General features: G+C 37.1%; 1 protein-coding gene across 1 annotated transcript in view; it reads left to right on the top strand.

Moving 5' to 3' along the window:
* The window catches only part of LOC114198794 (phospholipid-transporting ATPase ABCA3-like), a 137876-nt gene that overhangs the window by 94865 nt on the left and 16540 nt on the right, over positions 1 to 26471 (top strand). The window contains exons 23-24 of the mRNA XM_088017068.1: positions 1546 to 1716; positions 5909 to 6087. Coding sequence (XP_087873194.1) covers positions 1546 to 1716; positions 5909 to 6087 — 350 coding nt within the window. The remainder of the gene's footprint in view (positions 1 to 1545; positions 1717 to 5908; positions 6088 to 26471) is intronic.

The following is a 26471-nucleotide window of genomic DNA, read 5'->3' as shown; positions in this document are numbered from 1 at the left end:
CAAACAGAATCCTGAGAAATGTTAAGATTTAGTAATAATTTAAATTAAGAACTCAATATACATAGAAGTATCACCATATAGATGGGCATTGTTTTTTTTCTTTTTTATTATTATGTTAATCACCATACATTACATCATTAGTTTTTGATGTAGTGTTGCATGATTCATTGTTTGTGCATAACACCCAGTGCTCCACGCAGAATGTGCCCTCTTTAAGACCCATCACCAGGTTAACCCATCCCCCCACCACCCTCCCCTCTAGAATGATGGGCATTGTTTTTAATTCATTCCATCACCCTATGTTTTTTGATTGGAGCATTTGGCCCATTTACATTCAAAGTAATTATCGAAAGATATGTATTTGTTGCCATTTTATTACTTGCTTTATTGTTGTTTCCGAAGATTTTCTGATCTTTTCTTGTCTTTCATGTTTTGTTGATTTTCTTTAGTGATATATTTAGAGTTCTTTCTTTCCATTCTTTACATATTTATTAGTGGTTTTCAATTTGTGGTTACCATTAGGTTTGTATATAACCTGTCCTGCATATAGCAGTCTATATTAAGTTGATGGTCATTTAAGTTTGAATTCCTTCTTTTCTCCTCTCCTCCCCAGGTTTTAGGTACATATTATTATATTTTATGCCTTTTTTGTGAAATTAAATGCAATTTAAAATTTAGTTCCACAGCCACACTAGCCACATTTCAAGTGCTCAGCAGTCAGATGTGTGTACCTGGTGCAGCTATAGAGCTATTCCATATTCATAAAAAGATAGTGCTGGTGTATATTGTGCCCTTTTTGGCATCTGTTCATTTGGCCAATAGCCTGAATTTTTCAATCTGGATCAATTACTTGTCTCTTTATCAGTTTAAAATCTGCACTGGACAGAATCACCATGGCTTGGACACTTGAAGTTTCACTTCTTGGCCATCTCTCTTTGCCCAAAGTGTCTTATATGAAATTTCTGTTTAGACTAGCCTTTTATCTTCTTTCTAAAAAACTGAATTCATGATCAGAATTCTATAATGTCAATTTCATAAATTAAGCATGTTCATATCTCCAGGAATTTAGTCTCTAATAACTGTTCATATTTAATGCATTCTTGAGAAAGAGTAGCTATCAGCTGGTTCCCTTGAAGATTTTTCTACTCTCAAACATGTCATAATTTCCCTATCTGTTCCCTACTTTTCAATTCTAGGCTATATCTCCAACCTCTACTTTACTCCCTTACTTGATCAATTAAGATTAGAAATAAAAAAAAATAGTAGTGGTTTCCTATCCGTATCAGGTGCCAGGAAGTCTTATCCCATGGACACCCACTTCACCAGAGAGACTTTTCAGAACTCTGCAATTATCAACACAAAGTGTGTCACTGGATGTCAATTGGAACAAACTTACTGGGAAGTAATTAGTGTTCTTCAAATATAATAATTTTAATTATTATTTTTAATAATTCTCTGAACTTGGTTTGACCATCCTTGGGGGATTTGTTGTCCTGGAGATAGTTCATTTCCTATAATGAAATCTAATCTTATCATCTTTTTTAGAAGTTCAACATAAGATGTCAAAAACCACCAGAGCCTTCATACTTAACTCATTACTGTTCTTTCCCAATTACAACCTTGCAAAATGTATCAGTGACTATTTTACTTTCTACCAGATAAAGAAATGGTGCTCTGGAAATAAGCCTCCTATCTACCTAAATTGTAGTAAAGAAAGTAAGTATTATTAACCTTAAACATAAAACTGCCAGTAATTTTTCCAGCAAAAATGGATTAATTGGGGAATGACAGAGAATTGCAATGCAGAACAAGCAAGTTACAGCAAACTAGGCAAATCTCACAAACATTATTTTAGAGAGGAACATTATTTAGGAGGAGGGAGGAAGATGAGAGGGACTGTTTGAACAAAACTCCATTAGAGAGAAGCAAAAGTTCGGGGTGATGACTGTTTCCCATTGGCTGAGGTGCAGGGGTAGTCAATTTCTTATAGGAGATGCAATGTACATTTTTGTTGTTGTTTTTGGGGTCTGTAATCATGATTCTTTCCTGTTGAGGATTCTTTTTTTGGATCTATAATTGACAATTCTTGTCACTGACAACTGGTAGGGTGTGAGAGTTCCCCCTGCTGGCCTCCTGACTCCACTTTAGTGAGGCTTCCCTTTACTAATTTTCACAGTATTCTTGGGGTCCCTAAGCCTAAGAAATTAGTTTTGGGCTTAGCCCATGAGACACGTGGGGAATCAGCCCTTATTTCAAAAGAAAGAGTCAGGACACATGTTCAGTACATACATCATTTTGTAAGGCTGGAGGAAAACCTTTGTAAATATAATAAAACCTCAAAAACAAAGCCAAGGTAACTTTAAAGTAGTCGTCAGATATAAAAATAAGAGCTACTAATAATCAACCACCTAGTAACTACTTACATTATTTTAAATGTTCACAACCTCAAGTTCTCAGTTTTTATACTCATTTCGAGGAAGATGACTCTGTGCCCTATGCCACACAGATTTTATGGTCCAGAACTGGGATTCACAGCTTATGTTCCCTCGTTGCATAATGCATTTCATCTTTGGAAAAGAACCTCCAGGGGAAAAAGTTGTATGATATTTAGTTTTGTTATCTCCCACCACCTTCACCACTCATAATCCCCCAAACTCACCTGCCCACAACATTTTTGAAGGAATGGGCGAAATCCATCCTCCAGCGTTTAATGTAGTATCTGCATATAGAGGAACTCAACTGTTTTGTGTGTTTTGTTTTGTTTTGTTTTAGATAATTAAGTGATGGTCAGGATATGGTGATTTGGGTGGTAAAGAGCCATACAATAGAGAAAAGAGCCAGAAAGGAAAGTAAGAGAAAGGCACCCAGTACTGCAGTTTTGTTGAAAGGAGTAAACATTCATTTTAACTTTAGAAATCCTCCTAGTGGCACTGTATCACTTATTAGGTAATTTTGAAAATATCTTACTTTGGTGAGAGTGGGCAGAGTGAGAAGGAATACTTAGTAAGCCAGATCTGACCTAGAACTGTAGTCGATGACCTCAGAGGGAAGCTCAGTGTTCAGAACTATAAACTCTATGACAATAAATTTTAGGGGATGAGCTGAGGTAGAAAAAAATGGAAGAGAAACATTTCAGGTAAAATATAGTGACATGGAAAATTAGATATTGAGTCTCCATAGAAACAGGGAATATTTTGTATGGCAATGTAGAAGGGTTCCAGTTTCTCTATATCCGCTCCAACAATTGTTATTTTCCATTTTTTTTTAAATTATATAGCCTTTCTAGTAGGTATGACGTTGTATCACATTATTGTTTCAATTTGCATTTCTCTAATGTTACCAGTGATGTTGAGCATCTTTTCATGTACCTGTTGTCCATTTGTATATCTTCATAGAAATGTCTATCCCCCCCCCGCCCCCGCCAGCAGCAGGCAAAGGGAGAAGCAGGCTCCCTGCTGAGCAGGGAGCCCAATGCCAAACTCTGGGATCATGACCTGAGCCAAAGGCAGATGCTTAATCAACTGAGCCACCCAGGCATCCCAGAAGGACATTTATTAAAGAAATTATATTTCACTTTGCCAGCAGAAATTCTTTCATAAGCTAAGCAACCAAGTAATCAGCCGAAACTTTTCATCACCACTCCATAAAATTGTTGTTTTGATGGTTCATGAAAATTCACAATTCACAACAGAGATAGCCAACGTTCATACAAAGTTAGTATGGCAAGGAGACAAAAATAAAAATAACACATACAAGAAAATAATCTTTTAAAAACCACAGAGTTAACTTAATTAAAAATAGACACATAGTGGGCAACATGTGGGGAGCAAATATGGCTAAACATTAACGTAGTTGATACTAGGTGGAGGAGATGGTCTTTATTTTACTATTATTTCAATTTTACTTTATATTTGAAAAAAATTTAAATGATAACATGGAGGGAAACAGGCTCCTGTAGACTATATAGAGCATGATACTATTTCTATAACATTCAAATTTAAAAATTAAACAAAATATTATTTATTATATATAACACATATATTTCATATATATATTTATATTTATATGGTCCACTTGTAATTAAAATAGGAATGCAGAATACATTTCATCATAGCAGTTACCTCTGGAGGGTGGAAAAGTGAAGGAGCATATAAGTATTGTATTTTAAAATTATTTGTAAACTCTTAATTTGGAGCCTAGGTCATAGATTCCATTATGATACAATGCTTTAAATCTATACATACGTAGCATATATTCTGTATAAGTCAAGTATTTTAAAACTATAGTATAATTCTAAAATATGAGGACTGGAAAAGTTGAAATAATACTAGATTTGGTGGTCTACCCAGGAATCTCAAAGGATCCTCTGATAAAATATTAAGCTTTTTAAGAATATCTTGTGGTTGATTAATGTGAAATAAATGCAAGCAAAACATTTGATTGCATTTCTATACATAAACTGCAAACACTTGTAAAATATTATTCTTAAAAATGACAAAGTCCAATGGCATAGCTAGAACAATTTCAGCAACAAAAGAAGGTAATATTGGATTTGTAACTGAAAGTATAAATTGATCATATGAATCTATTTTGATATAAACAAATGACCAAATAAAAAATGATGGATAAGAGAAAAGTCTCCAATAGAGTTCCGATCAATTTATGTAGCTATTCCAACCTCAAGGAGGTAGAGGGTAACTTCACTCTCCCACATATAAAGTGGGATGTACATTTTGACTTCCTTCCAGAGAATATTATAGAGTATGGACAGAGAGGGAAGGGAGTAACTTTACAGCAGAGACACCTGACAAACACAAGATCAACCAAGTGATCGAGGTCACCCTGGTAGTGTGTGCCTTTTGTTGTTGCAATAAAAATGTCACTTAATCTCTGTGATCTTCCTCCCAAAACCCCATAATCCCATTCTAATCATAAAGAAGAAAAAAAAGAAAAAATCGAATAGATCCCTGCTGAGGGAAGTCCTACAAAATACCTGACCAGTACTCCTCAAAACTGTCAATGTCACAAAAAATAAGGAAAATCTGAGAAATTGTCACAGCTAAGAGGAACTTCAGGAAACACAACTACAAAATATAATATAGGATTCTGGACTGGTTCACAGAACAAAAAAGGAAAAGGAAGGAAGGAAGGAAGGAAGGAAGGAAGAAAACTACATTAAAAAAAGGACACCTGAATAAATCAGGAACTTTAGTTAAGGATAATATTTGATATTTGTTAGTGATAATATTTATTCATTATTGTAACATGTACCGTACTAATGTATGTTGTTAATAATTAGGGAAAGCGTGTGCAGAGTATATGGAATTCTCCATACTGTCTTTGTAATTTTTCTGTAAATCTAAAACCATTCTAAAAGATAAACTTTTTTTAAAAGGAAGGAGAGTATATAATTTTCTTATAAGAGAAATTCTATACTTTTTATTCAACTTTCTTCTCAAGAAAGCTCAAGAAGTATCACTAATGGTCATTTTTACCTTTTTAAAGCAAAGTGTTATGTTTTGTAAGAGTATTTGCACTTTAATACTTTCTTCTAAGTATCAATTTAAGATTTCACACTTCTGAAAGGATTTGGGGCATATTTTTCATGGCATGCAATAATTAACAGGCATATCAGTAAATATATTAATATTCATATGCTTACTTGATTAGTATATATTATATTCATGAAATTAGTCTTCAAAATTCATTGTCGAAAAGATATTTGTGTAGCAGGATAATCACTTTTCACATTCCAAATAGTTTACTTGTCTCAATTTAGCCTAATACTTCATTTCATCCTATATTTCTTATTTATTGTTTTCTTAGTCCTTGTTCATGGTGTCAGTGTTCTCTATTACGATCTCTCTCTATCTCCCCCCCCCCCTCTCTCTCTCTCTGTCATTCTCAGATACTGCAAAGAATTTTTATTCTTTGGAAGAGAAAATGATTGGAAAGTACATGATTATAATGAGTATCACAGGCTTTATTTGCCTTCTCTTCATTTTCTTTTTGGACACTACTTTGTGGAAGCTAAGAACATTTTTCAATCAATATATTTACTTTGGTATCTATAAGACACTCAAGAAGGTGAGTAATTAAGCATGAGCCTTAACTCCAAGCAAAATCTTAAAAAAAAAAAAAAAAAAAAGGTGGGAGTGGTGCCTGGGTGGCTCAGTTGGTTAAGCCCCTGCCTTGGCTTAGGTCATGATCTCAGAGTCCTGGGATCAAGCCCCTTATTGGGCTTCCTGCTAGCAGAGAGTCTGTGTCTCCCTCCCCGTCTCCCTCTGCCTCTCCCTGGCTTGTGCTCGCACTCTCTCTTGCTCACGGTCTCTCAAATAAATAAATAAAATCTTAAGAAAAATAAGTCCAGGCAAATGCCTAAAAATCATGTATCTGTACATGACTATCACAGTTACTGGTAAAAAAAATCTGTGTTCACAGAAATATATTTTCTTTTTTTAAAGATTTGTTTATTTATTTTAGGGAGGGAGAGAGAGTGAGCTGGGGAGATGGGGGCAGAGAGAGAGAGAGAATCCTGAAGCACAATCCCTGCTGAGCACAGAGCACAAGCCCAGCAAGGAGCTGGCTCCATCCCAGGAGCCTGAGATCATGACCTGAGCTGAAACCAAGAGTGGCTGCTTAACTGAGCCACCCAGGTGCCCCAGAAATGTATTTTCTTAAATAAAATCTATTGAGGTAATTTACCTACAAAAAACTGCATTTGTTTTTATTGATTATTTCAAATAACCAAATTTTGTGTTTACTAATTTCCTTTATTGTTGACTGTTTTCTTTTTCACTGATATTTTTGGTCTTTAAAATTTTTTCCTTCCTGCTGCTTGCTTTTGGGTTACTTCCCTCCTAGCTTCTTTATGGAAAGACTGAAACTACAGGTTTTAGGGCTTTCTTCTGTAATAATATAAACATTTAAAGCAAAACAGTCCTCTAGCTGTACCCTGAAAAAATTTGATTTCTTCTATTTTCATTATCATTCAAATATTTAAGTATTTTTTAAATTTCCTCTGATTTCTTCTTTTGATGTATGGATTACTTAAAAGTCTGTAAATAAATTTAAAAATATTTGGGAAGTTTCTAGATATATTAATTGTTACTGATTTCTACTTTCATTCCTTTGTGGTCAAAAAACATACTCTATGGTCAATCCTTTTAAATTAATTGATAATTGCTGTATGGCTCAGCATATGACCTATCTTGGTGATATGCCATGTGCATGTGAAATAAATGTGTATTTGGTATCTGTTAGTTGTAATGTTCTGTAAATATCAATTAGGTTATGATGGTTGATTAAGGGTTGCTTACATCACCCAGTCTCTAACTGATATTTTTGTTAGATTTATCTTTCAGTTGCTGAGAAAATAGTGTAAAATCTCCAATCCTAGTTATAGGTTTATTTCTCCCTTTAATTTTGTCATTTTTAAAAATATATTTTGAATCATTAAGCCAATAAACATTTACTATTATATGTTTTTCTGATTAATTGAATTATAGAGTATCACTGGTAATGACATATATCTCTGGTAATATTCTTTGCCTTAAAGTCTATTTCCTGTGACATTAGTGTGGCACCTTCACTCTTGTACATAGTTTCTCATGGTATGCCATTTTATATACATTTATTTTCAAACTTCTGTCTTTACATTTCAAGTGGCTCACTGTAAACACCATGTAATTGGGTCCTGACTTTTTATCCATTCTGATCATCTCTGACTTTTCAATTGGAGCATTTAGCCCTGCATTGATAAATTTGTATTTCCATCTCCCACATATATTATTTGTCTTCTGTTTGTCCTTTCAGTTTTTTGTTTCACTCTTTTCACATTTCTGCCTTAACTTGGATTAATTGAACATACTGGAATTCCATTTTAATTTTTCAATTCACTCTAGCAATACTTTTATATTTATCTTTAGCTGTCAATGCAGGGTTTACAAAATATATAGTTAATTTTTCATAGTCTCTTTATAGTTAATATTGTAAAATGTCGTAAATGTGAAACTGTAAACGTCCATCTCTATCCCTCATTGTTTTTAATGCTGTAGTTGGCATATGTCTCACATCTATATATGACATTATGTTATTAACCATGAAAAATAATATATTTTGCTTTAATACACTATGTATTTCAAAGTAACCAATAGGAAAATGATTTTGTATTTACCTAGATATTTAGCATCTCTGGTGCTATTCATTCTTTCCTGAATAGATGAGTTTCCTTCTGCTGTGGTTTTCCTTTAGACTGAAAACTTATTTAAGGATTTATTTTAGTTAAGAACTAGAGAAGAACTATGTTAGTCTTCTTTTATCTGAGAATATCTTTATTTACCTTCACTCTTGGAGTGTATTTTTGCTTTCTTTAGAAGCCTAGGTTGATAGTTGGGTTTTTTCTTGGCCCTCTATGATGTCATTTCACTATCTTCTGGCTTCTTTTAATTCATATGTGAAGATGCCAGTCAAATTGTTTTCTCTTGTAGGTAATGCATTGCTTTTCTTTGGCTGTCTTTGAGTTTATCGTTATCTTTGGTTTCCATCAGTCTGACTATGATGTACCAAGGCATGATGCCAACTTGGCTAAGCCAGAACCTTATCTGCCAGAATCTTCTTCCCTGTATTATTCCAATTTAGAGTTGGTAAGGAAAGAAGTGCACATGAGATTTGGAAGGCAGAACTGAAGCAGGCTTATTAGCCTCAGTCTTATAGCAGTGCGTCTGTCTCCTTAACTTAACCACTCCAAACTGTACTAGCAGCTGTGTATAATGCCACTAAAAAGAATATCATCCAACATAAATCAAGCCACAGTTGTTTACTTAGGATAGATCAGGGAATGGCATTGTCATTTCCCATAATTTTATTCTTTTTTTTAATACTTGTTCATTATATTGCTGTGTTTGATAAAGTAATGAATATCTAGCAATTCATTTTACTGCATTTTTCCTGTACATATGTTTATATCTTACTTATTTCTTACTAAGTTTTTAATTTTAATTCCAGTAGAATTAACATATAGTGTTATATTAGTTTCAGGTATACAATATAGTGATTCCAAAATCATATGCCTTACTGAGTGCTCATCATGATAAGTGTACTCTTAATCCCCTTCACCGACTTCACTTACCCCCCCATCCACCTCCTTTCTGGTAACCACCAGTTTGTTCTCTATAGTTTAGAGTCAGCTTCTTGGTTTGTCTCTTTCTCTTTTTTCTTTTGTCTTGTTTCTTAAATTCCACATATGAGTGAAATCATATGGTATTTATCGTTCTCTGACTTATTATTCTTAGCATTATTCTCTCTAGCTCCATCCATATTGTTGCAAACGGCAAGATTCCATTTTTATGGCTGAGTAATATTCTCCTATATATATATATGTATCATTTCTTCTTTATCCATTCAATCGACATTTGGACTACTTCTATAATTTGGCTATTGTAGATAATGCTACAATAAACACAGTGGTGCATGTGTCCCTTTGAACCAATGTTTTTGTATTCTTTGGGCAAATAGCCGAAGTGCAATTGCTATTTTTAGCATTTTGAGGAACCTCCATACTGTTTTCCACAGTGGCTGTGCCAGTTTCCATTCCCCCCCATACAGTGGTCCTTTTTCTCCACATGCTAGCCAACAGCTGTTGTTTCTTGCGCTGTTGATTTTAGCCATTCTGACAGGGGTGAGGTGATATCTCATTGTAGTTTTGATTTGCATTTCCCTGATGATGAGTGATGTTGAGCATCTCTTCATGTGCCTGTTAGCCATCTGGATGTGTTCTTTAGAAAAATGTCTGTTCGATGTCTTCTGCCCATTTTGTAATTGGATTATTTGTTTTTTGGATGTTGAGTTGTATAAGTTCTTTACATATTTTGGATACTAGCCCTTTATTGTATATCTCATTTGCAAATATCTTCTCCCATTCAGTAGGTTGTCTTTTAGTTTTGATTGTTTCCTTCACTATGCGGAAGCTTTTTATTTTGATGTAGTCCCAATAGTTTATTTTTGCTTTTGTTTCTCTTGCCTCAGAAAATGTATCTTGAGAAAAGTTGCTATGGCTGATATCAAAGAGGTCACTACTGTGTTCTCTTTTAGAATTTTAACGGTTTCAGGTCTCACATTTAGGTCTTTAATCCATTTCAAATTTATTTTTGTGTGTACAGTGAAAAGAAGCAGCCCAGTTTCTTTCTTTTGCATATTGCTTTCCAGTTTTCCCAACACCATTTGTTGAAGAGACTGTGCTTTTCCCATTCGATATTCTTTCCTGCTTTGTCAAAGATTAATTGACCATATAACTGTGGGTTGATTTTGTATCCTGCAACCTTATGAACTCATGTATCTGTTCTAGCAGTTTTTTGGTGGAGTCTTTCGGGTTTTCTATATAGTATCATGTCATCTGCAAATAGTGAAAATTTCTTCCTAACCAACTTGAATGCCTTTTATTGATTCTTGTTGTCTGATTGCTGTAGCTAGGACTTCCAGCACTATGTTGAATAAAAGTGGTGAGAGTGGACATCCTTGCCTGTAGTTGTCTTTTTTTAGTGGCATCTTTATCTGGTTTTGATATCAGGATAATGCTGCTCTCATAAAATGAATTTGGAACTTTTTCTTCTTTTTCTATTTTCTGAAAAAGTTTGAGAAGAATAGGTATTAACTCTTCTTAAATGTTTGGTAGAGGGACACCTGGGTGGCTCAGTCATTAAGCATCTGCCTTTGGCTCAGGTCATGATCCCAGGGTCCTGGGATTGAGCCCCACATCGGGCTCCCTGCTCAGCGGGAAGCCTGCTTCTCCCTCTCCTGCTCCCCCTGCTTGTGTTCCCTCTCTCGCTATATCTCTCTCTTTCTCTGTCAAATAAATAAAATCTTTTAAAAAATAATAAATGTTTGGTAGAATTTGCCTGTGAAGCCATCTGGTCCTGGACTTTTGTTTGTTGGGAGTTTGTGATTACTGACTCCAATTTCATTGCTGGCTATCAGCCTGTTCAAGTTTTCTATTTCTTCTTGTTTCAGCTTTGGTAGTTTGTATGTTTCTAGGAATTTATCTATTTCTTCTAGGTTACCAGTTTGTTGGCATACAGTTTTTCATAATGTTCTCTTATGATTGTGTTTCTGTGGTGTTGGTTTTAGGCAGCATATAGTTGGGTATTGTTTTTGTTTTTGTTTTTATCCACTCTGTCACCCTGTGTTTTTTTATTGGAGCATTTAGTCCATTTACATTCAAAGTAATGATTGAAAGATATGTATTTATTACCATTTTATTACTTGCTTTGTGGTTATTTCTGAAGTTTTTCTGATCCTTTCTTGTCTTTCTCTCTTTCATGTTTTGCTGATTTTCTTTAGTGATGTATTTGGACTTATTTCTCTTCATTCTTTACCTATTTATTAGTGGTTTTTGATTTGTGGTTACCGTTAGGTTTTTACATAATTTCTTTTGCACATAGCAATCTATATTAAGTTTATGGTTGTTTAAGTTTAAACCCATTATTTTCCCCTCTCCTCCCCACATTATATATATGTGGTGCCATATTTCATTTCCTTTCATTTCATTAATTCCTTGACTGAATTTTTACTGCTTTTGTGTTTCCCACCTTTATACTGTCATTTTTGGTCTTTCTACTCTAAAGTCCCCTTTAATATTTCTTGCAGGGTTGGTTTAGCGATCATGAACTTCTTTAGTTTTTTTGTGTGTCTGGGAATCTCTTTACCTCTCCTTCTATTCTGAATGATGGCCTTGCTGGCTAGAAGTATTCTTGGCTACAGATTTTTCCCAATCAGCACTTTGAATATATCATGCCACTCTCTTCTGGCTTGCAAAGTTTCTGCTTAAAAATCTCATGGTAGGGGCGCCTGGGTGGCTCAGTCATTAGGCGTCTGCTTTTGGCTCAGGTCATGATCCCAGGGTCCTGGGATTGAGCACTGCATCGGGCTCCCTGCTCCACAGGAGGCCTGCTTCTCCCTCTCCCACTCCCCCTGCTTGTGTTCCCTCTCTCGCTGTGTCTTTCTCTGTCAAATAAATAATCTTGTGCTAGCCTTGTGGGTTTTCCCTTGCAAGTTATGGTTTCCTTTTGTCATCCTGATTTTACATTTTTTTGTTTTCACTATATTTTGCCAATTTAATTATAATATGTCTTGCTATGGGTCTGCTTCTCTGTGCCTCCTGTATCTGGATATCTTTTTCCTTCCTCAGATAGGGATGTTTTTAGCTATTATTTCTTCAAATAAATTTTCTGCCCCCTTTTCTCTCTTTTTCTTCTGGAACTGCTATAATATGAATGTTATTACATTTGATGGAGTCACTGAGTTCCCTAAGTCTGTTCTCATTTTGTTTTGTTTTGTTTTGTTTTTTTAAAGATTTTATTTATTTATTTGAGAGAGAGAATGAGATAGAGAGAGAGAGAGCATGAGAGGGGGGAGGGTCCGAGGGAGAAGCTGACTCACTGCTGAGCAGGGAGCCCGATGTGGGACTCGATCCCGGGACTCCAGGATCATGACCTGAGCCGAAGGCAGTCGCTTAACCAACTGAGCCACCCAGGCGCCCAGTCTGTTCTCATTTTGTATGATTGTACAATCATTGTACAATGATTTTGTACATTCTTTTGTACAAAATTAATTCATTAATTTTGGGTCATTATTTGGGTCAAATAAGGTCATTAATTCGTTCCTCTGCTTCTTCCATCCTGCATTTCATTCCATCAAGCATGCTTCTCATTTTGTTTATTGAGCCCTTTATCTATGCTATGTTCTTTCTTATCTCTATGATAAGGGTCTCACTCATATCTTCCACTCTTTTCTTAAGTCCAGTGAGTATCCTTATGATCACTGCTTTAAATTCTGTATTAGGCATGTTACTTATATCTGTTTCTTTTAGATCTCTGGCCTTGTCCCGTTCTTTCATTGGGGATAAATTTCAAAGTCAGCTCTTTCTTCTGCTCTTAAAAGTAGTGACTTTATGAAGAAGAGGTCCTGTACTGCCCTGCAGTGCAATGTCCCCTGCTCAGCAGAACCTGACACTTTAGGAGGGTATCCTATGTGTGTTGCTTTTACCCTGCTGTCGTCTCTGAGTCACTTATCATTTCACTGCAGTCATCTGCACTCTCTGCCTGTTGTGGGCTCTGCTCACTCTCTGTGGTATTAGTGGGATCCAGGCAGGCCAGCTCTAAGGGGGCGTGCCTGCCAGGGAATGTGGGAGTGAAGCAGGGGTGTTAGCAAAATTTGAGCTGGGCTACTAGTCCTATACCAGATCCCCTAAAGCACTGTGACAGCTGAGGGCTCTAGACCATGGCAGCTGGTGGGGGAGGCTGAGCTAGCAATGGCTGGACACAGTTGGGTCTAATGCCTGAAGGTGGCTCAGGGAGTATAGCTCAGTGACAAGTTGGATGTGCACAGTGCAGTGCCGCACTTGTGCACCAGGCAGCTGTGTAGGGGCACACGTGTTAACAAAATTTGCCCTGAGCCCAGAGCCAAGGCTAGCAGACTCCGAGTCAGTGAGTCCTCAGGAGAACTCATGGGCTTAGTGCAGTGCCAGCCCATTAGGTAGCAAATGTCTGTTCAGCACCACCTCCTGCAAATAGCTTTGTGTTTATGCTGGAGGCTGGGGGAGGAAAATGGAATGTGCCAGCTCCCTTGTTTTCAGAGAAGTCCTCCAACACACTTTGAAATCAGTATGCATAGATCTGTCTCTTTTAAAAACTCATGGAATTCAGCCCCTCTGGTTTTTAAAGCCAAATATTATGGGGATTAGTCTTCCTTGTTTAAGCTCCCTGGTGCAAGGGCCTGTTTCTCTGCTCATGCCTAGCTCCCTCCCTCTTATGGGCAGCCTCCCTCTACCTTTCTGACCTTTGTAACCTTTCAGATGCAGCTTCTTCTCTACATTTAGCTGTGGAGTTTGTTCTGCCAATCTTCAGATTGCTCTCCGTTTATTTACTTGGATGTGGATGATACCTAGTTATAAACATGGGATGGGGAGAGCTCAGTGTCCTCCTACTCCACCATCTTCCCAAGCTCTGTCCTATACCACTTCTTTATCCATTAATCATCTATTAATGGACACTTGGGCTGCTTCCATAACTTGGCTATTGTAATAATGCTGCTATAAACATAGGGGTGCATGTATGCCTTTGAATTAGTGTTTTGCATCTTGGGATTATATACCAGTAGTGAAATTGCTGGATATAGTGTAGTTCTATTTTTAAATTTTTGAGGAAACTCCATACTCATTTCCAGAGTAGCTGCACCGTTTCCATTCCCACCAACAGTGCACCAGGATTCCTTTATCTTCACATCCTCACCAACACTCACTGTTTCTTGTGTTGTTGATTTTAGCCATCCTGACAGGTGATATGTCATTGTAGTTTTGATTTGCATTTCCCTGATGATGAGTGATGTTGAGCATCTTCTCATGTGTCTGTTGGCCATCTGGATGTCTTCTTTCAAAAAATGTCTGTTCATGTCTTCTGCTCATTTTGTAATTGGATTATTTGTTTTTTGGGTATTGAGTTATATAAGTTCCTTATATATTTTGGATAATAACCCTTTATTGAATATGTCATTTGCAAATATCTTCTCCCATTTCATAGGTTGCCTTTTAGTTTTGTTGATTGTTTCCTTCACTGTACAGAAGTTTTGTTTTGATTTAGTCCCAAGAGTTAAATATTTTTACTTTTATTTCCCTTGTCTCAGGAGACATATCTAGAAAAATCTTGCTGTAGCCAATGTCAAAGAAATTATTGCCTATGTTCTCTTCTAGGAATTTTATGGTTTAGGTCTCACATTTAGATCTGTAATCCATTTTATATTTATTTTTGTGTATGGTATAAGAAAGCGGTCCAGTTTCGTTCTTTTGCACGTTTGCTCTGCAGTTTTCCCTACACCATTTGTTGAAGAGACTGTATTTTTCCCATTGTATATTCTTGCCTCCTTTGTTGAAGATTCATTGACCATATAACTGTGGCTTTATTTCTGAGTTTTCTATTCTGTTCTATTGATCTATGTGTCTGTTATTGTTCCAGTACCATATTGTTTTGATTAGTACAGCTTTGTATATAACTTGAAGTCTGGAATTGTGATATCCTGTCTTGTTTCATTTCATTTTTAAGATTCTTTTGACTACTTAGAGTCTTTGCAGTTACTTGCAAATATTGGGATTATTTGTTCTAGTTCTCTGTTAAAAACTCTGTTGGTAATTTGATAGGGATTGCATTAAATGTGTAGATTGCTTTGGGTACAATAGACAGTTTAACAATATTTGTCCTTCCAATTAATGAGCATAGAATGTCTTTCCTTTTTGTGTCATCTTTAACTTTTTCATCAGTGTTTTATAGCTTTCAGAGTACAGATCTCCCATGATTCAATTCTTATAACATTTATAATTCTTAGAGTTGCAGTTAAATAGCATTGGTGTTTTTTCCAATTTCTGTTTACCAATAAAGATTATATTTTAGGGGTGCCTTGGTGGCTCAGTTAGTTAAGCATCCAACTCTTGATTTTGGCTCAGGTCATGGTCCCAGTGTCATGGGATCAAGCCCTGCGTTGGGCTCTGCACTCAGTGCAGAGTCTTCTTGTCCCTCTCTCTTTGTTCCTCCTCCTAGTCTCCCTCTCTCTCTAAAATAAATAAATAAAATCTTTTTAAAAAAAGATTATATTTTGACCCATACCTTAACCTTGTGTTAGCATTTGGCACTCTTTATGAGTTGGTGAAAACAAAGGAATAATTCCAGTCATATTTTAAAATTGAGAATTTTTAACTAAGAGGTAATTTTTTATTTTAATTTTAATAAAATTAAAAGTGGTAAAGATGAATCCTACCTTGGGGTGTCTTACACAGACTGTCAGAGTCTCAGCAACCTCTCAACTCCTTCTCTCTTCAGAACTTATTTTTTTCTTGTCTGGATGGCAATATGTTGGGTTTTTTTTTTCTCCTTTGCCCATAAATTTTTGTAACTTCACCAGCATATATCATAGGGTGTATTTCAGTATTCTTTTTCTTGGGACATGATTTCTTTAATTTCAAAGTTAGTCATCTAAGTTTTACCATCTTTGAATTTTTACAAATATTTATAGGTGCAAAACCATTACAGTCTCATCATAATCGAAATATAGAAAATTTCCCTCATATCAGAAATTTTCCTTTGCAAGGAGCTCTTAGGTTCACTCAGTATTCTTCTGAGGTTCAGAGTATCTGTGGTAATGTCCCATTATTCATTCTTTATGTTGGTATTTTTTTTTTTTTACTGATCAGTTCAACTAAAGGTTATTGAATTTTGTAGATATTTTAAATAACCCACTTTTGGTTTCATTGAGTTTTTTTCTTCTATGATTTGTATTTCCGATATCACTGAGTTCACTCTTGTCATTATTATATCTTTCTGCTTATTAGGGATTTACTTGTATTATTTGAATTTTATTTCTAGTTTCTTCTGGTAGAAGTTTGGACCACTGAGACTTTATTCTTTTTTCAAAACTTTATTCTTTTTAATATAAATATTTAATGATATAAATCTCTCTAATCACTGCTTTAGCTGCATCTCACAAATTTTGAAAGATCGTGTTTTCATTTCATTCTCTTCAAAACATATTCTAATATCTTTCATGATTCCTTTTTTGATGCATGAGTTATTTGTAAAGAGTGTTGTTTAATTTCTAAATATTTCAGAATCTTATAGATATTGTTCTGTTGATTTCTAATTTTCTTATTATTGCTGGAGTACATATTCTTCTGTCTTCATAAATTTATGAAGTTGTTTCATGGCCCAAAATATGCCCTATCTTGGCGAATGTTCCTTGTATACTTGAAAAAAGGCATATTCTACTTTTATTGGTGCAGTGTTCTTTAACTGTTAACTAGATAAAGTTGTTTAATAATGTTGTTCAATTTTTCTGTATTCTGTTTTTTTCATCAACATGTTGTACCAACCGTCAAGAGATTAGTGTTAAAGACTCTAAGCATGGCAGTGGATTTGCCTATTTCTCTTTCTTTCTTCTTTCCTTTTTTCTTTCCTTTTTTCTTTCTTTCTTTCTTTCTTTCTCATTTCTTGGTTTTGGTCTTATCTAATATTTTAGAGTCTAAAATATTAGGTGCACATACACTTAGGATTTTTATATCCTCTTGATGAATTGACCCTTTATCATTATGTAATTGCTTTTTTAAAAAATCTCTGGTGATATTCCTTGTTCTATAATATACTCTGCCTGATGTTACTCTGCCAATTTTTTCATGTATACATTTTGCATGATTTATCTTTTTTTATCATTTGACCTTTAACCTGTGTATATTATCTTATAGATAGCATATTTTACTTTGTTTTAAAGATTATTTATTTATTTGACAGAGAGAGAGACAACAAGAAAGGGAACGCAAGCAGGGGGAGTGGGAGAAAGAGAAGCAGACTTCCCACTGAGCAGGGAGCCTGATGCGGGGCTCGATGTGGGGCCCCATCCCAGGACCCTGGGATCATGACCTGAGCTGAAGGCAGATGCTTAATGACTGAGCCACCCAGGCACCCCTAGTTTACTTTCTTTTTATTCAATCTGATAATCTCTACATTTTAATAGAATTTAGACTATTCCTAATGTGATTGTTTATATGGTTGGGCTTAAATTTATCATCGGCTTTTTATTTTCTTTCACATCTATACTTTATTTTTCTCTTTTCATGTCTTCTTTTTTTAAAAGCTTCTTTTTTTAATTTTATTTATTTATTTGACAGAGAGAGACACAGTGAGAGAGGGAACACAAGTGGGGAGTAGTGGGAGAGGGAGAAGGAGGCTTCCCGCAGAGCAGGGAGCCCGATGGGGGGCTCGATCCCAGGACCCTGGGATCATGACCTGAGCCAAAGGCAAATGCTTAATGACTGAGCAACCCAGGCACCCCTTCGTGTCTTCTTTTGGATTAGCAGTATTTTTATGATTCATTTGCATCTCCACTACTAATTGATTAGCTGAGCCTCTTGTTTGTAACAATATAAACTCTTCCAATCCATGTGCACAGAATATCTTTTCCTTTGTGTCTTTTAAAATTTCTTTCATTCTTTTGTAGTTCTCCATGTACAGGAATTTCACCTACATGATTAAATTTATTCCTAGGTATTTTATTCTTTCTAATGCAGTTGTAAATGGGATTATTTTTTTAATTTCTCTTTCTGATAGATCATTATTAGTGTACAGAAATGCAACAGATTTTTGTACATTGATTTTGTAAACTGCAACTTCACTAAATTCATTAATTCTCTTTCTTATGATTTTATCACCTTTTGAATTTCTCTTAGGTTCACATATTGTTTTCCTAATTTCATTAAATTGTCTATTTGTGTTCTCTTATAGCTCACTGAACTTCCTTAAAATAATTATCTTGAATTATTTTGTCAGGTAATTTTAAAATCTACAATTCTTTGGGATAAGTTACATGAAATTCATTGTGTTTCTTTAGTGGTATCATGTTTTGTATTCAAAAAATTTTTTGGTTGTTTCTTGATTTTTTTGTGTGTTCTTTGTAGCCTTTACATATGTCTATGCATTTGTAGGAACACTCACCTCTTCCAGACTTTATAGACTGGCTTTGGTTGGGAAAGACCTTTACCTACATGTGGGTGTGAAGGCACCAGGAGGGTTGAGTGTGTCACCTCTGGCTCTGGTTTCAGTGGAGTATAGCAGCTTCTCTGGCTCAAGGTGTTGGGGTGAACAGTGGAATAAACTATGGGCTATTCTATCAGCTGAGTTTAGCATTATTGAAGGTTGCAAGGGTCTTTGGCAGTAAAGGCTTTAGTGTCTCTAGCAGCAGTGAGGGCTGCTGGTGTCCTTAATGACAATGGCTTCTTGGATCTTCTTGCTCTACTTTTCTCTCAAGAAGAGAGATTGTGAACACAGAGATTCTTCTTGGTACCAAGCTGTGTGAAGTTGAGGAATGGGTTGATTTGGGTAAAATGCATCATCTACTTTTCTATTTGGCCATCTCTGGATTTTCTCCTCCACCAGGTTGCTGCAGCCTCTTTAGATGTTCTTCAGAGCTCTCCCAGGGTTATTTTCTCTTTGGTATTTGTTAAATCATTGATTTGGAGAGGGGCAGCAAGCACTGGGCTCTCCTAATCCACCAGCATGCTATCACTCTCCATTGTTTTTTGTAAAAACTCGGGTGTTGGGGGGGCGGAGCAAGATGGCAGAGAAGTAAGAGACCTGGATTTCATCTGGTCTCAGGAATTCACCTGAATAGGGATCAAACCATTCTGAACACCTACGAACTCAACAGGAGATCAAAGAGAAGAATAGCAACAACTCTCTGAACAGAAAAGCGACCACTTTCTGGAAGGTAGGATGTGCAGAGAAGTGAATCCGAGGCGATATTCGGGAGGATAGACGGCGGGGGAGGGAGCCTCCGTTGGCTGCTTCTGGCAAGTGCTAGAGCCGCGGAGCACAAAATCAGAACTTTTAGAACTCAGCTCCGCTGAGGGATGTCGCTCCAGTGGCTAAGCTGAGGGTGGAACCCTCGCGGGACAGTGTGGTCTCAGGACCCTCGGGCTCGCAGAAAGACCGGGGGTGCCTGAGTGCGGCAGTGCGCTCCCAGGTATTGGAGCGGGGAAGCCGGCTACAGAGAGGGAGCCAAGGCACGGGCTCTCAGCTCGGGGTGGCCATAAACTGTGATCCGTGGCCCAATCGGGCCACTGCTCCTCCAGCAGGGACCCAACAAGCGGCAGAGCCGGGGAGACTCCCCTTCCTCCCCGGGGAGGAGAGGCACGGGAGTGCACCGCAGGGATCTGCTGGGTTTGGAGACTCCACACAGGGTCGGGTGCCAGAGATAGAAATGCTCGGTCACAGGCCGGGTGAGCACGGAGTGTGGCCAGAGACCGGGGAGACGGGAGTGACTGACTGCTTTTCTCTAGGGGCGCACTAAGGAGCGAGGCCCCGAGTTATTGGCTCCTCTGGGGCAGAGAATGGGAGGCCGCCATTTTCACTGTCGTCCTCCAAAGCTATACGGAAAGCTTGCAGGAAACACAAGCTCCTGAGAGCAACCCGAGCAGATTGCTTAGCCCGGACAGACAAGAGCAGGGCAATTCCGCCTCGGCAAAGACATTTGGAAACCACGGCAACAGGCTCCTCCCCCAGAAGATCTGCACGAACAGCCAGCCAAAACCAAGTTTACTGATCAATGAGAAGGGCAGAACTCCAGCACTAGGGGAACACTGCACATAGAATTCATGGCTTTTTTACCATGATTCATTAGTCTTTCAAAGTTAATTTTTTTAACTGTTTTTTTCTTTTGAATTTTTCTTTCTCCATTTTTCAACCAACATCTTATCAATCCCTTTTTTTAAAAAACATTTTTATTTTTCATTCTTAGAGTCATATTCTATCCCTTCATAGTAGTTACCCTTATTTTTGGCAGATATGTATATAAGTTGTTCTCCCTTTAAAATTTTAAGATACAGTTTCTTCTAACATATCAAAATATACCCTAAATCTCTAGTGTATGGCTTTGTTCTAGTCTCCTGCTTGATCACATTCTCTCCCCCCTTTTTATCTTTCTTTCTTTCCTTTTTTTTAATCCTCTTCTTTATTTTTTCAAACATCTTCTTATCAATTCCTTTTTTAAAATTTTTTATAATTTTCATCTTTACATTCATATTCCATCCCTTCATCGTATCAACCCTTATTTTGTACATATATGTCTTTCTTTCTTTAAAATTTTAGGAGGCACTTTCTTCTAAAAGACTAAAATACACCCAAAATCTACTCTGTGGCACTGATCTATGCACCAGCCTCATCATATTTGATCATATTCTCTTTTTTTGTTGTTGTTTTGCACTGTTTTTGTTTGTTTTTATCTTTTTCTTTTTCTTTTTCTTCTCTCTTTCTTTTTTCTTTCTTTCCCTTTCTTTTCCCCTGGTTTCAGGTCTTTTCTGATTTGATTAGAGTATATTTTCTGGGGACGTTGTTAACCTGTTAGCATTTTGTTCTCTCATTCATCTATTCTCCTCTGGACAAAATGACAAGACGAAAAAAATCACCTCAACAAAAAGAACAAGAGGTAGAACTGTCTGCCAGGGACCTACTCAATAGGGACATTAGTGTGATGTCAGACCTACAGTTCAGAATCATGACTTTAAAGATACTAGGTGGGCTTGAAAAAACCATGGAAGTTATTAGAGAAACCCTTTCTGGAGAAATAAAAGAACTAAAATCTAACCAAGTCAAAATCAAAAAGAATGTTAATGAGGTGGAATAAAAAATGGGAGCACTAACTGCTAGAATAAATGAGGCAGAAGAGAGAATCAGCGACATAGAAGACCAAATGATGGAAAATAAAGAAGCTGAGAAAAAGAGAGATAAACAACTACTGGATCACGAGGGCAGAATTCGAGAGATAAGCGATATGATAAGACAAAACAACATTAGAATAATTGGAATCCCAGAAGAAAAAGAAAGAGAGAGAGGGGCAGAAGGTATATTGGAGCAAATTATAGCAGAGAACTTCCCTAATGTGGGGAAGGAAACAGGTATCAAAATCCAGGAGGCACAGAGAACCCCTCTCAAAATGAATAAAAATAGGTCAACATCCCGACATCTAATAGTAAAACTTACGAGTCTCAGAGACAAAGAGAAAATCTTGAAAGCAGGTCGGGGGAAGAGATATGTAACCTATAATGGTAGAAACATTAGATTGGCAACAGACCTATCCACAGAGACCTGGCAGGCCAGAAAGGACTGGCATGATATATTCAGAGCACTAAACAAGAAAAATATGCAGCCAAGAATACTATATCCAGCTAGGCTCTCATTGAAAATTGAAGGAGAGATAAAAATCTTCCAGGACAAACAAAAACTAAAGAAATTTGCAAACACGAAACCAGCCATACAAGAAATATTGAAAGGGGTCCTCTAAGCAAAGAGAGAGACTAAAAGCAGCATGGACCAGAAAGGAATACAGACAATATACAGTCACAGTCACTTTGCAGGCAATACAATGGCACTAAATTCCTATCTTTCAATAGTTACCCTGAATGTAAATGGGCTAAATGCCCCAATAAAAAGACACAGGCTATCAGATTGGATTGAAAAACAAGACCCATCAATATGCTGTCTGCAAGAGACTCATTTTTGACCCAAAGACACCCCCAGATTGAAAGTGAAGGGGTGGAAAACCATTTACCATGCTATGGACACCAAAAGAAAGCTGGGGTGGCAATCCTTATATGAGACAAATTAGATTTTAAAACGAAGAGTGTAATAAGAAATGAGGAAGGATACTATATCCTATTTAAAGGGTCTATCCAACAAGAAGATCTAACAATTGTAAATATCTATGCCCCTAACATGGGAGCAGCCCATATAAGACAATTAATAACAAAAGCAACGAAACACATTGACAACAATACAATAATAGTGGCGACTTTAACACCCCCTCACGGAAGTGGACAGATCATCTAAGCAACAGATCAACAAGGAAATAAAGACTTTAAATGACACACTGGACCAAATGGACTTTACAGACATATTCAGAACATTCCATCCCAAAGCAACAGAATACACATTCTTCTCTTGTGCCCATGGAACATTCTCCACAATAGATCACGTCCTAGGTCACAAATCAGGTCTCAACCGGTACCAAAAGATTGGGATTATTCCCTGCATATTTTCAGGCCACAGTGCTTTGAAACTAGAACTCAATCACAAGAGGAAAGTCAGAAAGAACTCAAATACATGGAGGCTAAAGAGCATCTTACTAAAGAATGAATTGGTCAACCAGGAAATTAAAGAAGAATTAAAAAATTCATGGAAACTGATGAAAATGAAAACACAACTGTTCAAAATCTCTGGGATGCAGCAAAGGCAGTCCTGAGAGGAAGGTATATAGCAATACAATCCTTTCTCAAGAAACAAGAAAGGTCTCATACACAACCTAACCCTACACCTAAAGGAGATAGAGAAAAAACAGCAAATAAAGCCTAATCCCAGCAGGAGAAGAGAAATAATAACAATCAGAGCAGAAATCAATGAAATAGAAACCAAAAGAACAGTAGAACAGATCAACAAAACTAGGAGCTGGTTGTTTGAAAGAATTAACAAGATAGATAAACCCCTGGCCAGACTTATCAAAAAGAAAAGAGAAATGGCCCAAATCAACAAAATCATGAATGAAAGAGGAGAGATCACAATGAACACCAAAGAAATATAAACAATTATAAGAACATATTATGAGCAACTCTATGCCAGCAAATTAGATAAAAGAAATGGATGCATTCCTAGAGATGTATCAACTACCAAAATTGAACCAGGAAGAAATAGAAAACCTGAACAGACCTATAACCACTAAGGAAATTGAAGCAGTCATCAAAAATCTCCCAACAAACAAAAGCCCAGGGCCAGATGGCTTCCCAGGGGGATTCTATCAGACATTTAAAGAAGAATTAATACCTATTCTCCTGAAACTGTTCCAAAAAATAGAAATGGAAGGAAAACTTCCAAATGCATCCTTTCTTGATCAAAACTCTTCAAAGTATAGGGATAGAGGGTACATACCTCCATATCATAAAAGCCATCTATGAAAAACCTACAGCGAATATCATTCTCAATGGGGAAAAACTGAGAGCTTTCCCCCTAAGGTCAGGAACGTGGCAGGGATGTCCACTATCACCACTGCTATTCAACATAGTATTAGAAGTTGTAGCCGCAGCAATCAGACAACAAAAAGAAAGCAAAGACATCCAAATCGGCAAAGAAGAAGTCAAACTCTCACGCTTTGCAGATGATATGATACTTTATGTGGAAAACCCAAAAGACTCCACCCCAAAACTGCTAGAACTCATACAGGAATTCGGTCAAGTGGCAGGATACAAAATCAATGCACAGAAATCAGTGGCATTCCTATACACCAACAACAAAACAGAAGAGAGAGAAATTAAGGAGTCGATCCCGTTTGCACTTGTACCCAAAACCATAAGATACCTAGGAATAAATCTCACCATAGAGGCAAAGGATCTGTACTCAGAAAACTATAAAATACTCATGAAAGAAATTGAGGAAGACACAAAGAAATGGAAAAACGTTCCATGCTCATGGATTGGAAGAACCAACATTGTGAAGATGTCCAAGCTACCTAGAGCAAGCTACACATTCAATGCAATCCCCATCAAAATACCATCCACTTTTTTCAAAGAAATGGAACAAATAATCCTAAAATTTGTATGGAACCAGAAAAGACCCCAAATAGGCAGAGGAATGTTGACAAAGAAAAGCAAAGCTGGCGGCATCACAATTCCGGACTTCCAGCTCTATTACAAAGCTGTTATCATCAAGACAGTATGGTACTGGCACAAAAACAGACACATAGATCAATGGAACAGAATAGAGAGCCCAGATATGGACCCTCAACTCTGTGGTCAACTCATCTTTGACAAAGCAGGAAAGAATGTCCGATGGAAAAAAGACAGTCTCTTCAACAAATGGTGTTGGGAAAATTGGACAGCCACATGCAGAAGAATGAGCCTGGACCATTTCCTTACACCACACACAAAAATAGACTCCAAATGGTTGAAAGACCTAAATGTGAGACAGGAGTCCATCAATATCCTAAAGGAGAACACAGGCAGCAACCTCTTCGACCTCAGCTGCAGCAACTTCTTCCTAGAAACATCGCCAAAAGCAAGGGAAGCAAGGGCAAAAATGAACTATTGGGATTTCATCAAGATAAAAAGCTTTTGCACAGCAAAAGAAACAGTCCACAAAACCAAAAGACAACCGACAGAATGGGAGAAAATATTTGCAAATGACATATCAGATAAAAGGCTAGTATCCAAAATTTATAAAGAACTTATCAAACTCAACACCCAAAGAACAAATAGTCCAATCAAGAAATGGGCAGTTCAAAAACTAATGATGTAATGTATGGTGATTAACATAACAATAAAAAAATTTAAAAAAAAAGAAATGGGCAGAAGACATGAGCAGACATTTTTCCAAAGAAGACATCCAAATGGTCAACAGACACATGAAAAAGTGCTCAACATCGCTCGGCTTCAGGGAAATCCAAATCAAAACCTCAATGAGATACCACCTCACACCAGTCAGAATGGCTAAAATTAACAAGTCAGGAAATGACAGATGTTGGCGGGGATGCAGAGAAAGGGGAACCCTCCTCCACTGTTGGTGGGAATGCAAGCTGGTGCAACCTCTCTGGAAAACAGTATGCAGGTTCCTCAAAAAGTTGAAAATAGAGCTACCATACAATCCAGCCATTGCACTACTGGGTATTTACCCCAAAGATACAAATGTAGGGATCCAAAGGGGTACGTGCACCCCAATGTTTATAGCAGCAATGTCCACAATAGTCAAACTGTGGAAAGAGCCAAGATGTCCATCAACAGATGAATGGATCAAGAAGAGGTGGTATATATGTTATGCTGAGTGAAATAAGTCAATCAGAGAAAGACATGTATCATATGACCTCACTGATATGAGGAATTCCTAATCTCAGGAACAAACTGAGGGTTGCTGGAGTGGTTGGGGTGGGAGGGATGGGGTGGCTGGGTGATGGACATTGGGGAAGATATGTGCTACGGTGAGCGCTGTGAGTTGTGTAAGACTGTTGAATCACAGATCTGTACTTCTGAAACAAATAACGCAACATATTTTAAGAAAAAAGAAAAAGAAGAAGATAGCAGGAGAGGAAGAATGAAGGGGAGTAAGTCAGAGGGGGAGATGAACCAGGAGAGATGATGGACTCTGAAAAACAAACTGAGGTTTCTGAAGGGGAGGAGGGTGGGGGGATGGGTTAGCCTGGTGATGGGTATTGAGGAGGGCACATTCTGCATGGAGCACTGGGTGTTATGAACAAACAATGAATCATGGAACAGTACACCAAAACAAATTATGTAATATATGGTGATTAACATAACAATAAAAAATTTAAAAAAAAGAAGAGGTGGTATATATACAGAATGGAATATTATGCAGCCATCAAAAGGAACGAGATCTTGCCATTTGCAGCAACGTGGATGGAACTGGAGGGTGTTATGCTGAGTGAAATAAGTCAATCAGAGAAAGACATGTATCATACGACCTCACTGATATGAGGAATTCTTAATCTCAGGAAACAAACTGAGGGTTGCTGGAGTGGTGGGGGTGGGATGGAGGGGGTGGCTGGGTGATAGACATTGGAGAGGGTATGTGCTATGGTGAGCGTTGTGAATTGTGCAGGACTGTTGAATCACAGATCTATATCTCTGAAACAAATAATGCAATGTATGTTAAGAAAAAAAAAAGAAGAAGATAGCAGGAGTGGAAGAAGGAGGGGGGAATCGGAGGGGGAGACGAACCATGAGAGAAGATGGACTCTGAAAAACAAACTGAGGGTTCTAGAGGGGAGGGGGGTGTGGGGATGGGTTAGCCTGGTGATGGGTATTAAAGAGGGCACGTTCTGTGTGGAGCACTGGGTATTATGCACAAACAATGAACCATGGAACACTATATTAAAAACTAATGATGTAA

The sequence above is a fragment of the Eumetopias jubatus genome, unplaced genomic scaffold, assembly GCF_037043125.1.
Source record: "Eumetopias jubatus isolate StellerSeaLion01/CBP00866 unplaced genomic scaffold, mEumJub1_p1.0 scaffold_12, whole genome shotgun sequence".
NCBI classification, from domain to species: domain Eukaryota; kingdom Metazoa; phylum Chordata; class Mammalia; order Carnivora; family Otariidae; genus Eumetopias; species Eumetopias jubatus.
The sequence above is the reverse complement of the archived record's forward strand: the minus strand, read 5'-3'. Positions and strand labels throughout refer to the sequence as shown.